At 46.6% G+C, this 15,039-nt stretch overlaps 1 protein-coding gene across 1 annotated transcript; it reads right to left on the bottom strand.

Annotated features, from left to right (window-relative positions):
- Positions 1-450: 450 nt before the first annotated feature.
- On the bottom strand, positions 451-14,586 carry TGM4 (transglutaminase 4). The gene is made up of 14 exons (XM_027659454.1): positions 14,268-14,586; positions 9,976-10,155; positions 9,734-9,840; positions 9,287-9,416; positions 8,519-8,637; positions 7,051-7,158; positions 6,335-6,509; positions 5,683-5,821; positions 5,335-5,438; positions 4,366-4,617; positions 3,357-3,713; positions 1,866-2,035; positions 1,265-1,401; positions 451-748 (listed from the first exon to the last, which is right to left on the bottom strand). The coding sequence occupies exons 1-14, from the start codon at positions 14,506-14,508 to the stop codon at positions 607-609; spliced, it is 2,361 nt and encodes a 786-aa protein (XP_027515255.1). The 5' UTR covers positions 14,509-14,586; the 3' UTR covers positions 451-606.
- Positions 14,587-15,039: the final 453 nt, after the last annotated feature.

The following is a 15,039-nucleotide window of genomic DNA, read 5'->3' as shown; positions in this document are numbered from 1 at the left end:
TACTTCTTCCAAAAATGCCTGAAAACCCCCAAAAGAGGTGGCATGGGAAGAAATGTATGAAAAATGGTGTTTGGGGTGACTGTGCCAGGTTTCCCCTTTCTGTGCTCTAAAGACAAGAAAAGGTGCATGCCAGTACATTCTCCAGATGGTTAGCTGGGAGGGAGAGGGAATCACCCAGGAGGGATTTGCTTGAAATGTTCCTTGAGCTACACAGCAGCCCGTGGTGCAGTGAGGTCCCTGGGAGGTCCCATGGAGGACCACAGCACTGCTGGCCCTTTCCCCAGGCTCACACCCATCGTTGTCTGAAGCTGGCACCATGACAAGCTCTGATCCTTAGCAAGGGGTGAGTTTGGAGCTATTCCAGTGTGGCGATATCACACAACCCAATGACACAGTCAGTTTTAACAACATTTATTGAATCACAATTAACTGCAATCAATGCAACTGTGCCCTTTAAGTCAGGCTAATTCCTTAGCTTAATGGTATTTTTGCTCTTTACTTTGAAAGTACTATCCAGCAATCAAGGAGGCAAGAAGTGCCTGAGACGCCCAGCAATGCAATGTGCTTAAGCAAGGCAACTGTTTACACCCCACTGAGGCACCGATCCTACTCGATGATGGTGATAGCCTTCTCTGCAGAGATCCCTTTGATCTGGTTTGAGGTCAGCTTGGCTACTATTTTCTTCTCTCCTAGTCTTGTTGGAGTGCATATTACTTCAGACTTCATGATCCTGCCAGGCATTATATCCCTAAGGACAGAAAAAACCCAAATAATCTCAGCATGAGTAAGGGTTCTTGTTTGCTGCTTTTGAATAATTTCACTTAAAGAAATAGGCAGTGCGTGTATTTGCGGGAAGTGTTTCCCTTTTGTCATGACCCACGTGCAGCAAGTGGGGTGTGGCATGGTGGCACTGGCTGGTGGTCCTGTTGATCCTGGGGACCTTCCCCAAAGTTAGTTCCCGCTACTGCTGAAACATTCAATTCAGCTCTGAAGGAAGCAGCTGTGTTCACACTGACCAGGCAGCACATGGCATCACAGCAGGAACGCAGGGAGAGCCCTTCTCACGCCCCAATGCCCTGAGCCTGCCAACATCTGTGTGCTTCTTTCTCCTATGTGGACTGTGGCCAAACGTGGTGCAGTTTCAAACACAGCTGGCAAAGGGTCCTCTTACTCCAAATCCCCTAACCACTTCTCCAAGGGAAATTAAAAAAAAAGAAACAAAGCAGAGTACTGCCAGGGTCATTTAATGGGCTCATCTCCTTACCCCTGATCAAATGTTGTCATCTTAAATATGCCCAAGCCCTCCACCAGCAGCTTGCAGTTTTCCAGAGCCACGTTCAGCTTGTTCTTGAAGATGAAGGCACAGCTGAAGTCGTTGTTCAGTTTGGCTACTTCAGGCATCTGGCAGAGGAGGAAAGAGAGGAACAAACCCAAAGATCAGGGATCAGAGGGGTAATAAAGGTTCCAGAGCTGCTACAGGTTTGCTGTGTACCACCAGCATGGTGTGGGACAACTCCTTCCACCCTTCTATCCTTTCCACCCTCCCATGGAACTATGTTTTCCCAGCTGGTTTCTCTCTGATTTCTCAACATGTTTTTCCTTCAGAACATGGGATTGGAGATGGGCTCTGTACAAACTGTCCTCTTCCATCCCCTTCCCTCCAGCAGCCCCATCCTTCCCATTTTAGATGGGGCAATAATATTTTCATTTCACGGCTGCTTTCAACTTTCAGTTAAGGGTTGAATAGCCAAATAAAATGCCGAGGACAGAGCATCCCAGGAGGCAGCTGTTTGGGATATCCTCCTGTGAATGCCACGTTGAGCAGGGCTCTAGTTCCCCAGGAGCCTGGCTGGTGCTTGCCTCACCTGGACAGTGATGGGGGGGTACTCAAATCTCATTGATGTCTCCTTGGTGAGTTTGTCATTTGTTTCCTTGACCTCAGCAATGGCAGTGACAAGGATGAGCACTTCATCATCCACCGAGGCCAATGTCTTCATATACGCATCAGGTGCTATTTTCAGAGGGATCTGCATTTCTGCAGGAAAGAAAATACAACTTGATGCTTCATCACACACTCAGGAATTGGGTAGCAAAGTCAGCGCTGGTGGCTGGTGTCTCAGGGTGTGGGATGAACTGTATTTCCTGAGACCATGCTGCTTTCCCTTCAGGGCGTAGCCCCTGTTGGGGGAAGCCCTGCCTGGGTGGGCGGTACCTGGCACATGCAGCCCATGGGAGGGGTAGCTGACCGTCTCTCTGCCCAGATGAGGACTGGCTCAGGCTCACATCCAGCATCTCAGCTGCCCTCATCCCCGGCTGCCCCAGCACTCAGGAGGAGGCAGAGGAGCAGGAGATTAGGTACATCTAAACTTGTGTCCCCTGCGGTTTCTCTGAGGCACTGCTTGCTATACAATTGCTTGCTTTCCTTTCATTTCAGATTTTATTTTTAATTGTCTGGACAAGCTTCCAGTGGCTCAGAAAAGCCCTGAAGTCAGCAGTGCTGGTGTCTCAGCATTGCTTTAGCTGCAAAGCTTCCTGGCTTCTTGGAATAAAAACAAAAATGTCTGTGCTTTTCCCTAAATGTATGTATGTATGTATATATTTTGGACATACCTTTGTGTCCTACCCTGCTGCATTTTGACAGTATTAAGACACTCAGCACTCACTAACAGCAGAGATTTTTTTTTTTTTGCAAGAGTGACTCATGCTTGGAATGAGCAAAGGGTTGTTAATTATTCATCAGTCGTTAGTCTCTTATTTAGCAAATTTCAGTTACACTGCTGGGGATCAGAAATGCAACCCAGGTCACTCAAAGATACACAATGCACAGGAGCAAACAGCTCTTGGGATCAGCCAGGCAGACAGTCAGGAGGCAGAAATTTGCTTGGGCAAAAAATTCAGAAAATACACTCTCCAGCATCACCACCACCAAGATCAGAGTGGCAAACAAGAACAAAACAAGGCTGAAATTTCCAGCTATCTAAATCCTGTGAGGGATCTAATCCATCAAAGCCTGCAGTGGCATCTTTGATGTTTATACAGTAAGGACAGGAGGGAGATACTCCAGCACACTTCACTCACACCGTGGAAACCTCTGTCTGCCCACACTGATGTATTTCTAACCACCTCATTGAAGCTGCAGCAGGGACAGGGCCTTCATGTTTTAGTCCCTGCTGCAGAGGGATCCTAGTCTGTAACTGAGACTTCCAAATGCGGTAACAAGGGAGGGAGGTAGCAGGCAGGCAATTTCTGCTCTTCACAAAGTACAGAGCCATACACTGGTCTATAGTGGAGCTATTACAAATCCCAGACTGCCACAGTAAACAGTGCACAGAACACACCAAGCTTTCTGGTCTTACCAGATTTGCCTTCAAGCTTGATGGTCTCCTTGATAGTTCCAAGGTTGGCCTGAACTTTTCCAGTATAGTACTGCAGCTGGCAAGAGCCAGCAAGATCAATGGTCCAGCTTCCAGGAGTAGATGTCTTCACTGTGATGGCCAGTTCAAGGGGATTGCCAGGATGCAAAGCTTCCGTATTGGTTATCTCAAGATGGAGCCCAGTCTTGGTGACTGTCTCATGCAGGACCACAGGCTTGTTTGTAATTCTACGCATACCCTGTTCCTCCACAGTTGAAGCGTAGCCTGAACGAGGAACCAGTCCTGAGGGGCGTATGAAGGAGCAAGCTCTTTCCATGGACTTCCTTTCCTCTTTGGAGCCTGGATAAAGAAAAATATGGATGATATCTGTATCTCAGTCTCCTCACGCAGAGCCATCTTCCCTTTATTTATGCTTCTGTTGCTAAGCAGAGAGGATGGAGGATGTCAGGGCACCTCCAGCCTCTGCTCAGGAGACCTTCCTGTTTACACTACCACCAAATCTAACTCGCATTTTGGACTAGAAGAATTTCCTGAAAGAGACCTTTTGGAGGATGGATGCTCTTAAATTTTGATATTTTCGTCCTCCTCGCTGGAAAGGGTTTAATAATCTAGGACAACATGGCTGGATCTGATAATTGTCAGGAGAAAACATAGGATTTTTTGTTTCCAATATGGTGTGGGGAAAGGAAAGACAAAAAGAAAAAGAATGAAGAAATAAAGCAAAGGTCAGTCTGATGACTAGGTTTATCACTCAGCCCATTTCTTTCGTTGCCTGCTAACTTGCTTGTCCTTAAAGAGCAGCCTATAGGTGTCACTGTGGGCATGAGGATGCCCAGGATAAGTGCTGCCTCCCGAGGGTCTCCAGGTCTTACACCGGGTTTGTCACTGCAGCTACTCTTGCAGTTTTCTCCTGAGACAACACGTGTTGAGGGTGACCTACATGGTCAGGGGTCTCCTCTCTAGCACTACATTAGAGGACTGGGGCAGTCACCTTCAGGGTACTTGTACTGCAGGGTGATGTCTTCCCGCTCATTCCGCCCCACGGCTTTTGTGCTGATGTTTTTGCCGATATCCTGGGTCTCCGTGCTAACCCTGATGTACTTATCCTTGCCGTTCACCTTCTTGACAATCCAGTAGACTTTGTCAGCATTCACCTCTGCATACACAAACTTGCTATCGTAGGACAAGTACACATCTCCTTCTCGGACAGCCTTCACTGAGCACGGACCACACTGGAAAACACCTAGAAAGTGCATTCAATACCAGCTGATTTTCCAAAAATGAGCAGTGAATCCAATTTTTATTCCACTCTCAGACACACTAAAGCACGAATCTGTGGTCATGGTAGTTGACACTTAGCAGTAAATAGTCCTCCAACTTAGTAACGAACTCCAAAAGCTCTTATTCATCCCACAGCTGCTTGGGCTTTTTTGTAGAAGGCCAAGGTCTGTGTTTCCCCTCACTTACACAATTTTAAGGTTAGAAAGTTGCAGCTTAGTAGTTATGGAGTTAACTGAGTCCAGACATCTGTGTTTGAACTCCTGGCAATATTCCACTTTCTGCACTGCCTTGAGAATTAATGTTTTGGGGGTTTTTCTGCTTCCAAATTCCCTGAATCTGTGCAGGGAGGGTAGTCACCAATTTTGGTGGTCACTCCTCCAATCTACCAATGAACAGGCTCATGATCTCCATGACTTAGGTGTGCTCTAACCTCTGAAATGACATTCATGTCCCCATAGCATTCTACAAAGTTGTTTTTCTGCCTACCAAGAGATGCTGTTCCTCCCATCCTGGCCTGAGATGGCAGAACTGAGATCTCCTGCTTTAGGGTGTCACTGCCCCAGCGCATGAAGATGTGCATGTAGAGTATGTGCTTTGCTGAATGGGGAGCATGGCTTTCATACAAAATGTCCCTGCCTCCCTCAGGAGTTGCAGAAGAGCCTTTCTAGGCAAATCCTACCTTGACTTTGCTCCTGAGGAGTTGCATCAATTGCCTGCCAGCCATCAAACCCATCTGGCAGGTCTGTCCGCTTCATCCAGACATCGTTCCACACATGGAAGTTCCTGCATGCATTTGGGTTGGAAAGAAAAGGAGTGAGCTGTTACAGCCTGAAGAGTCATGATCCCTTCCCTTAAGCCTTTATTAAGGGCAGATTTAATAGGTATTTTTGTGTGTAAGCCTGTGAAACCCCAGGCTTTCTCTGTCCTGGGCAATAGGGGAAATTATCAAAGGAATCACTAGGGGTGGGAAATGGGGCACTGCAAGGCAGCACAAGGGGTAGGAAGCATTAGCTCCATTTGACAGTACCAGACAGAGTCAAGAGACATCCAGTTCAGCTTTTCTCCTGATTCATTCAAGTAAATGTCAACTCTCAGGTTCTCCTCCGTATCATGCGCCGAGTTGAAGGTACTAACGCAGCGGGCTGGAACTCCCAAGCAACGCATGACTGCAGCATAGACCGACAAAACACAGGATCACAAAATCACTCAGGTTGGTGGGCATCTTTGGGGATCATCTCATCTGACCTCTCTGCTCACATAGGGTCTGCTAGAGGAGGTGCCCAGGACTGTGTCCAGATGGCTTTTGAATATCTTCAAGGATGTAGATTCCATAACCTCTCTGGACAACCCATGCCAGTGGTTGGTTACCCTCATGGGGAAAAATCTATTTCCCATGTTCAGACAGAACCTCCCATGTTTCAGGTTATGCCTATCACCTCTGGTCTTTTCACTGGGCATCACTGAGAAGAGCCTGTCTGTGCCCCACTCCTTCCTGTCAGGTATTTATACACAAGGATAAGACCCCCAGAGCCCTCTCTTCTCCAGGCTAAGCAGTCCTGGCTTTCTCAGCCTCTCATTACATGACAGACCCTGCCACCTCTGCTGCTCAGAGGCAGGGGAATTTGACTTTCTAGCACAGTAATTAGGATGTTAGAGAAGGGATACAGTTCACTGTTTACCTGTAGTGAGGACTCCTGCAAAGACCCAACATTGGCCATAACTGACTGGCTTCTTTGTTTTGTAATACTTCTGCAAAATTGCGACACTCCCAATCCAATCCATAGGGGACGTCCCACCACTGTAATTCCCTGACCAGTTCCCCATCAGGACACCGCTGTCATCATTGGCATTAACCTGTGGCCACACACATATGCAAAGGAGAAAAATAAAAGAATGAGGCTGAATGAGGCTTAAATCCTCGTGGTCTCTGCCCTCCCTGTGTCTTCCCAGGTGTTCCACAGCCCTGTGGCACCCAGCAAGGCTTCTGGTGCTGTCTGGGTGCTCCCCTGGTTGGAAACCCTCTATCTGGGTATTTAGAGGGAGGTGACACTGCTGCTCGGGGTAGTCAAAATTAACCCTGCACCCAGTGCTCCAAGAAGGGTCCCACCACAGAGAGCAGTTACTCCATCAAAACACAATCTTTGTGTTGACCCCACCAACACAGCTGATGAGGAAGAACAACCACTGGAGCAGCTGCAAGCTTTGGAGATGGGAAGATATTTTGTCCACCTCTTCCCTCGACCCAAAATGCCTCTGGCTCTTTCCTTGCAGTTTCTCAAAGAAATCTATTTCAGATGCTTCCTGAAATGGTGTTCACGGTCCCAGGGAAGGAAGAGCAAGTAAGAAGGAGGAGGGAGTTCTGGAGGGGCAAAGCACTTCACTGAGAGAGGCTTACCAAAGCAGACATGGCTCTGGACACATATGCAGGATCCCTTCTATCAGTCAGACTGAGTTTGCTTTTGTCCAGTAGATACATGCAGGCGTCCAAGATGAATTCCTCAAACTGTTTTGTAAAGAAAATGGAGGCATTTTTATATGCTGCTCTAAAACAGAATTTGCTCGTCAGTGTAAAGCAAATACTTGGAGGAAACTATCTGACAAGCTCTAACTTCTAAACTTCCTTTATGATATTAAATTTTCAAGGCTATGGGGCTTCCCAAAGCTGTTTTCTCCAAAGAAGGGCTAAAATGAAATCCTACTCTGGAAGACAAAAGCCTGTCTCATGTATCTTGCAAACACCGTTGGAACCTGACCCTGTAATCTTTACTTCTGTGACTAGTACTAAGTCACCAATGTCATATAGCTGCAACTCTGCAAATTAATCACAAGAGTAATGAAAATTTAAGACCACTACAAATATTCCGTCTATTGACATAGGTACAAAATGAACCTTGGAAAAAAGAAAGGTACGTAAATGCAGATTATTACAGCAAAGATTTCTAATAAGCAATTGGTGATAAGGCTCCCTGAGGACCAATTCACAGAGATGTCAAACATCCGATCCAAAGAAGCTTGGCAGAATATCAATATCAATGCTCATTGCTTAACAGCAGAATAAATATTAGGATAGGAACAGCCCTATGGATGATGCCCTTTGGCCCCTTTTGTGTAAAGGCATCAGTGAGAGCACCTTTGTTGGGCTATCTGTATCCTGCAGCTTGAAATTGTAAACTTATTAAACAAACAAAAAAATGAAAACAAAAGCAAAACCAGAAAACAGATTCCAACATCTTTTTGTGGGGAATTCTGTCTAGATATGGTGCAGGATACTCTGTTTGGGTGCCTGTGTGCTTTCTACAGGATGCCAGTAAATCTGCTCTGGCATCCACCTCTTATCTCTAACCCAAGCCAATTCGACATTCCTTTCCTCTGGAGTTATCTCACAGGCAGTGTGAAGGAACACCCTTCCTGAGAGAGTGGCTGATTGTGTCCTGGACCCAGACATCAGTGAAGGCACCACTTGAAAGGTGATAACCTCTGCCAGCACTTCTACCCTTTTTATTCCTGTTCATGATGCAACAGGTAAATAATCAGACTTTTTTCCCCTGTCAGCCCCCTCCACAGCTCATGAGCTGGTTACCAACAGCTACAGTTGCATGAGAGCAGAAATTTCCTTAAGGGAATTTTTTCAACCACAACTCTGTCCTGAGTTTCAACATTCTTTGCCATGGATCACATGATCTGACTATAAATGTGCTATTAAACCCCATTCTCCAGCTGTGGGTGGGTTACTCTAACCAGGTGAGCCCTCCCAATGAAGGTGGCAGGACCATTCCAGCACTTTTTGCTACTCACAGGCTTAAACTGTTTGTAAGTCTGATTCACTGAAACAAATGCCGAAGGGGCGAATAAGGGTGTTTTACCTGCCCAAAATTCCAGGGCCTATCATATATGCTGTATGCAGACCCAACATAGATGTAGCCTGTGTCGTTGAGCACATACTCCTTTCTCTGTGCCTCATCGTCCATGAAGACATCATCATCTGGAAAAAAAAAACAACCCTCAGAAGTTAGGTGGTTTGCACACATTATACGAAATTTCCCATGGAAAGCTAAACTGGGGGAATCAATGGTCTGCAATATTCACACCAAATAATGACCATGTAGTACTCAGATTTTTTTGTTCCTATTGTGGAAGAATTTCCTATAAGATTAACCTTTATTTTCCCCCTGTAGGTCTATTGCTACATGACCACTCTTTTATTATAGCAAAAAGCTTATTTCTGAACACTGTAGTGAACTAGGTAGATAGCAGAGACAACTGGGTAACTGATTCCAACTAAGAACACATGTTTTTTTGTCTGGTTATTTTTTGTCTGAATTTTAAGCCAACTCATTCCTCTCAGTTAACCTTTGTGATGGCTCAGAGAAACAAAGAGGGGTCACAAAGAGGTGCCAACAGAGGTGACAGAGAGATGGTACTCTATGTCCTGTCACTGGAGAGTGCCCAGCAAGGAGCTGGCTCATTGCTATTGCCCAGCTTCCTACTAGCTCTATGAGGTTGCTGTTTGCAGTGTTTTATGGGGGAAAAGCAATGTACGTAAGAAAGAGAGGCAAAATATGAAGAAAAGTTCTGCCAAAGGACAGTCCCTGGCAGCAGTAATTATCACCCCCAGCTGCAGGACCACTCACCTTTACACCAGGGATTGAACAAAAGGTAGATGACACCATTTTCAGGCTTGTAAATGTTAGTCCCAGTCTTCACGTTCAAGGTGTATTTTCCCACGGGGGCACTGGGTGAGCTGGTGACAGACAGCAGGCACTGAGGAGGCAACAAGGAGAGACGGCATGAGGGACACTCCACCATGGTTACAGGTACGGCACAAACATGGTGCCACAGGACCAGCATGAGTGGCAAAGCTGGTGGCCATGGAGGTCCATGCAGGGAGGGAGGGCAAGGTAATAGGATGGGGCCAATACTGCCTGTGCATGGGGAAAAAATGAATTAGGCAGGGCAAGGCTGCTGCCCACCTAAAATTATAGGACTAAGGGAAAGCAGGACGGGTATGAGGATGATTTGCTCTGTAGCTTCTGGTGGGCTTGGCACTGGGCATTGAGCCCCTTGTCCACAGGCTCTACCTCTTTGCCGTTCTTCTTGACAACGGAGATTTTCCACCCATTGAAACCCTGCTCCTTCTCCGGTTTCAGTGACATCAGGCTCCCCCTGATTTTTGTCGGATTTTCACCTGGAAACAAATTCAAGACAAAATGTGGGAGGGTTGCACAGGTCTTCAATGCCTGTGCAGTGCCAGGATCAGGCAGCTGGAGGTTCCCAGGGCTCTCCATCTTTGCCCAGTATCTGCAGAGGGGATCCTACTTACCGATGCTGAAGCGCAGTGACAGCTTGTCGGCAGCCGTCAGCTCCCTGTTGAGGCTGACCTGCACCTGGAAGGGCTGCCCACGCCGCACCGCCAGGTTCTTGATGTTGTACCCATCTGTGTGGTGCTCGCGGGTGTTCTGGCTCTTAAGAAAGTCAATCCCAGTGGCCTTCAGACTGGTCTCTGGAAAGACATTAGCAGAAAAGGAGAGAGGAAAAAAAAGAGATTGATGGTAATTGCTCAGCGAAGTTTTCTTATTATTATTGCAGCCCTGTGAGTTATCAAAACATCTAGAGAGCCCAGTGATCCAGCACAAGGAATCACATTGAGTATCACTATGACTAATGGATTATCAAATAATAATTAACAGTAGCTTTTACTGCTCCTCACAAAATGTAGCACACTCAGTCAAGCAGGGAGTAAACCGAATGTGCCAAAATTCAGCTCCTCTCAATTGTTGAGATCCCCAGTGTCTCTGGAATACCAAGGACCTGGGAAATGGGACTCTTAAGGACACTGAAGCTGATTCTTTATATTTCCCCCTCAAAAAATTAGTCCCAAATAATATCACAGCAGTCATCACTCAACCTCTTACAGAAATCTGCATATGTGAATATTTGCAAGGTTTGTTTTCTTTTTCCGTAGACTTGGTTTCTTTTACAACCTGAGGAACCAAAGGAAGGCTGGAAGCTAGCTGTGCTGCAGAGATGTTGCCTGCCTAGGGGGATGATAAATGTGAGGGGCAAAGCACTATAAATTATAGTATAGTATAATAATGTATAATATATTTAATATAACATCAAATATACAAAATATATTAATATTCTTTACTGTGAGGGTGGTGAGGCACTGGAACAGGTTGCCCAGAGCAGTTGTGGATGCCCCATCTCTGAAAGTGTTCAAGGTCAGATTGGATGGAGTCTGAGGAACCTGGACTAGTGAAAGGTGTCCCTGTCCATGGTAAGGGGGTTGGAACTAGATGATCTTTTAGGTCCCTTCCAATCCAAGCTATTCTATGATTCTACTGTAATATAAAATAAGATAAATAGTATAAACCAATATAAAATAATATAAATACCCAGAGGTCAACCTCAGACACCCTGGGCAGTGCAGTAGGGAAGCAGAGTCATGCTGCAGCAGTCCAGGGCCAAAGAGCAGGAGGTCAAGGCAGGAGGTTGTTCCTACTCCAGGTGGATTGCTGCAGCACACTCACCACAGGGCACTGTCCCCCTTCATGACAACTAGTGCTTTTCCCATTTGACTTCAGAACAGATTTGAACTCCAGCAAGAATCCCTTGCAAGTGCCTCGCTCCCATTCATTTTCAACAGAGCAGCTGATTTTGTAAGTCATAATATTTAAAATCACTGTCTCCTCAAGTGCCCTTTACTCCTGCAGCTCTGGACAGGAGCAGGGCTGGGAAAAGCCTCATCAACCCTATGCCCAGCAGCTCGTGGCTCAGGGCTGGGGCGTAGGAGTGGAGCTCTGAGAGGTACAACCCAGTGATATGCTTAAGCAAAGAGAAAGCCCTCAGCTTTCAGTGGTGATGGGGATTTGGGGGTCACTGCATCAGGCTTTGGCAGGCTGTGACGGTATGACAGGGAAAGCCAGGGCATGCCGGAATGTGGCTGAGCTGTATTTCTTTGGGAGCATTTTACCTGTCTTGGACCTGCCCATTAAATATCCTCAAAGGATAAATTCCGTGTGAACAGTAGGGAGTAACAATACCTCATAAGCACTTGTCTCATGAGTGATTCAGATGAAGACATGGGAGAGGCAAAAACGGCTTACGGTAACTTAGAAGTTAGCAAGTCAAAGGCATAATGGTTGAAGGGATTAATTCACCAAATGTCTTGACAGATTTGCATGATACCAGGCAACCATGCTAACTTGAGTATCAACAAGAACCATCCCTAACATCGAAGAGTCTGAAATCTGCTGGTATCTGCTGTGGCATGAGAGATGCCACATGCAGGGCTGGACCCAGGGCAGGCTGAAATCAGTGCCACACTTCCTACTGCGACCTGTGCTGGGCAGCAACTGCAGCCTTGAGTAAACTGAACTGACCAGATTGCTACCTCCACGTATTCCTTCTTAGTAACTATATAAACCATATTTATCTTAATTACATTACAGATATCAGTGCCACAGCAAATAGACTTAAATTGACCAGCACCTTTTGTTAACTGATACAGTTTTTGAGTGCTTTTTGTTTGCTTGCTGCATGCCAGTTGCTGACCTTGGGCTGATGTTTTGTGCAACGGGGTGTGCGTATGTTTATGTCAAAAAATTTCAGCTGGAGCTAGCTGCTTAATCCTCTTGAGGATGAAGAGGAAGTCCATATTCCTTAGCATTAAGAAATCTGCAAACACTAAAGCTGCTCAACCTTGTTCTTTATGGAAACCCTGATGTTGTGCTGAGAAGATATCAGAAAACAGCCCTGGTGATGGGAGAGGGCTACGAAGAGATGTGGGACTTGAATGCATAGGATGGCTGTGGGAAAGGGCTCTGGGGAATCCATCCTTCCAGCATTTCCTAACTTAGGAATTGCATTTCCATCCCGTTTCTAGACATCACCAATGCTGAGAATGCATGGAGAAAATCTGCAGACAACAGCTGCTTTGGAATATGGCCTGACAATGCTGCGCGGTGCCAAAGACCTGTCTCTGCTCAGCACTGCCCATCAATTGCACTGCATTTATTCCTGTGCAAACACACCCGTGACACCCTATGATCTGACCGGCACGGTGTCCTGCGCCAAGGAATGCCTCAGAGCTAGCCAGTGGCGCACCCATCACCACATCCGAGGGGGTTTGGCCACAGCCTGTCTTCCCTGGGCAATCCACAACCTGCTGCTTTCAGCTTCCTGCTCTGCTCCCTGGCCAGGGCACAGAACTGGGCACCCACACACCCCTAGTCCAGCTGCCTGCAGGCACCTCCATTTGCCAACACGGAAATTAATGATTTACAGCAGAGCTGAACATGCCAAGAATGTGCCCGCTCACGGGATGGAGGCTTGAGCTGCAAGAGGCAGTCCTGTCTGCTCTTGTTCCTGGGGCAATACAGAAGCAAACCCAAATCCCAAATGCTGTCAGATTTTTTTTCCTTCCTTATTTTTTTTTAACAGAAGAAATTTCAAGGCAGTATTTTTATCTCCTAGTTCAATGATTTATCACTTACAGAGCTTGTTCCTACACTAACCCCCTGGTCCCATTGCATTGCTACCTGCTTGGAGAGATGTTCAGAGCTTCAAGAGCACAGTGATCAACCAGAACAAAACTGGGGACATGAGGACTTGGCACCGGTAAGGATCTGGGGCTGATGATGAGGTGATGTGGTTTAAAAAGAAATATTAACACAGAGCAGAATATTTATAGTAGGCCTGGTTTCAGTGGGAACAAGGGTTGCTCAGAAGGACAGGACAGAAGTGCGATGAGGACTGTGGTATTTTCAAGAGAGAACAAAATTTGGATACCCGCATTTACTGCCGATCCTTGCCCAGCCTCCAGGTAAACACTCTCCCATCCCAGAGATGTGAGATCCCATCCCAAGGATGCTGCTGTCCAAGACTTCCTGGAAAATTTCAGCTCATACACAGAGTACAGAGGTGTGAAATTGAGGGGCTTGGAGTGGTGTCAGGACACCCTTCCCCTCCTGAAGGCTGTGGAGCCATCTCCCAACTCTGCTGTAGGCACTATCCAGCCTGCATGTGCAGCTGCTCAGCTACATCCCAAACCACAAGGATTTTGGACACCCTGGCGTTGGGCTGGCCAGTGGTAGTGGTTCAGCAGCTAAGCAGGAGTGACTCAGGCACCTTTCTAGGTATGTGCAGCATCTCCTGAGAATGGGGCAGCAGGACAGGACAGCCATGGGATGGAGCTCAAGCCCAAATAAATCCTCTTTTCAGTTATTTCACAACTTCCATCAGATGCTATCAACTGTCACTAAAGAGCAATAATCTACATGATTAAGTAACCTGAAACAAGAGAAATTCTTTTAATCTTTTAAAAGAACTGCGTTTTTTCCCATCATTGATAGAACCACATGCCTAGAGGTTAGTGAAAAGTGATGAAAAATGGGTTGCATTATTCAGTTGGTTTGCCAATCTGTCAAAACCAGAATTTGCACAGCCAGAGCAAACTGATCCCCCACGAGCAGTGGTAACACCAAAACTCCTTTCCCCAAGGTGTCACCCATGGCAATCAGAGGGGTGAGAATCTCTGGAGCTGCCATCCCCCTTGCAGTAGACTTGCCAAACCACACATCTAACATATCATATCACGCAGTAAAAACTCACCAGTGATGCTGCTCATGGTTCTTGTCAGAGTTTCTACCTGAGATACCTGCGATGCCAGCAGCTTCCAAGCTCCTGAGTAGTCTCTGCCACTTGCTTCTGACTGGGGAAAAGGAAGACAGGCTGCCCTTTTTATCTGTATCTTGCTCTGAGGTGTCAGCAGGTCCACTGCCAAGGGGTGGTGTTTAGAGAAAGGAAGTTCCCGTGGAAAAAAAAAAAAATGACTACAACTCCCTCTGCACATAGTCAGACTGAAAAACAGCGAAACTTAAATCCCGACTCACATGGAAGGTGATTTGCACAATCAGATGACAAGTGGACAGACCCTTCACTGACAAACAGTAAAATCATGGACTAGATGAGTAACAAGAATTCACCTATGCCCTAATATCCAGGTCACCAGGACTGCAGCTCCGATGCTAACTTTACAAGGAAGCCCACAAACATTTAATCCTTAGGAAAACAGAGTTTCCCATTAGGACCAGTCTAACTTTCTTTGAAATTAATGAGATTTTTGTCACCACATTTGGGACAGAAGTACTTGAAGCTGTGGGCTAAAATCCAGAATTTACACATATGGGTTGGAAAGCCCAAGGATCCTGATGCCTCCCCATGGGGTGAGGTGGATGTCAAGGGAGATAGCCCAGTGGGAGCACTAAGTGGGAAGGAGGAAGAACATGCTATGTCCAGGAGGAGAAAGAAATGTGATGGAACAGGAGCTGTTTGCTGGCTGCTCTTTGCTGACAGTGGTACCAAAGAAAGGACTCTGCTCAGG

This window comes from Corapipo altera, unplaced genomic scaffold, assembly GCF_003945725.1.
Source record: "Corapipo altera isolate COAL_440 unplaced genomic scaffold, ASM394572v1 44b, whole genome shotgun sequence".
NCBI lineage: Eukaryota > Metazoa > Chordata > Aves > Passeriformes > Pipridae > Corapipo > Corapipo altera.
The sequence above is the reverse complement of the archived record's forward strand: the minus strand, read 5'-3'. Positions and strand labels throughout refer to the sequence as shown.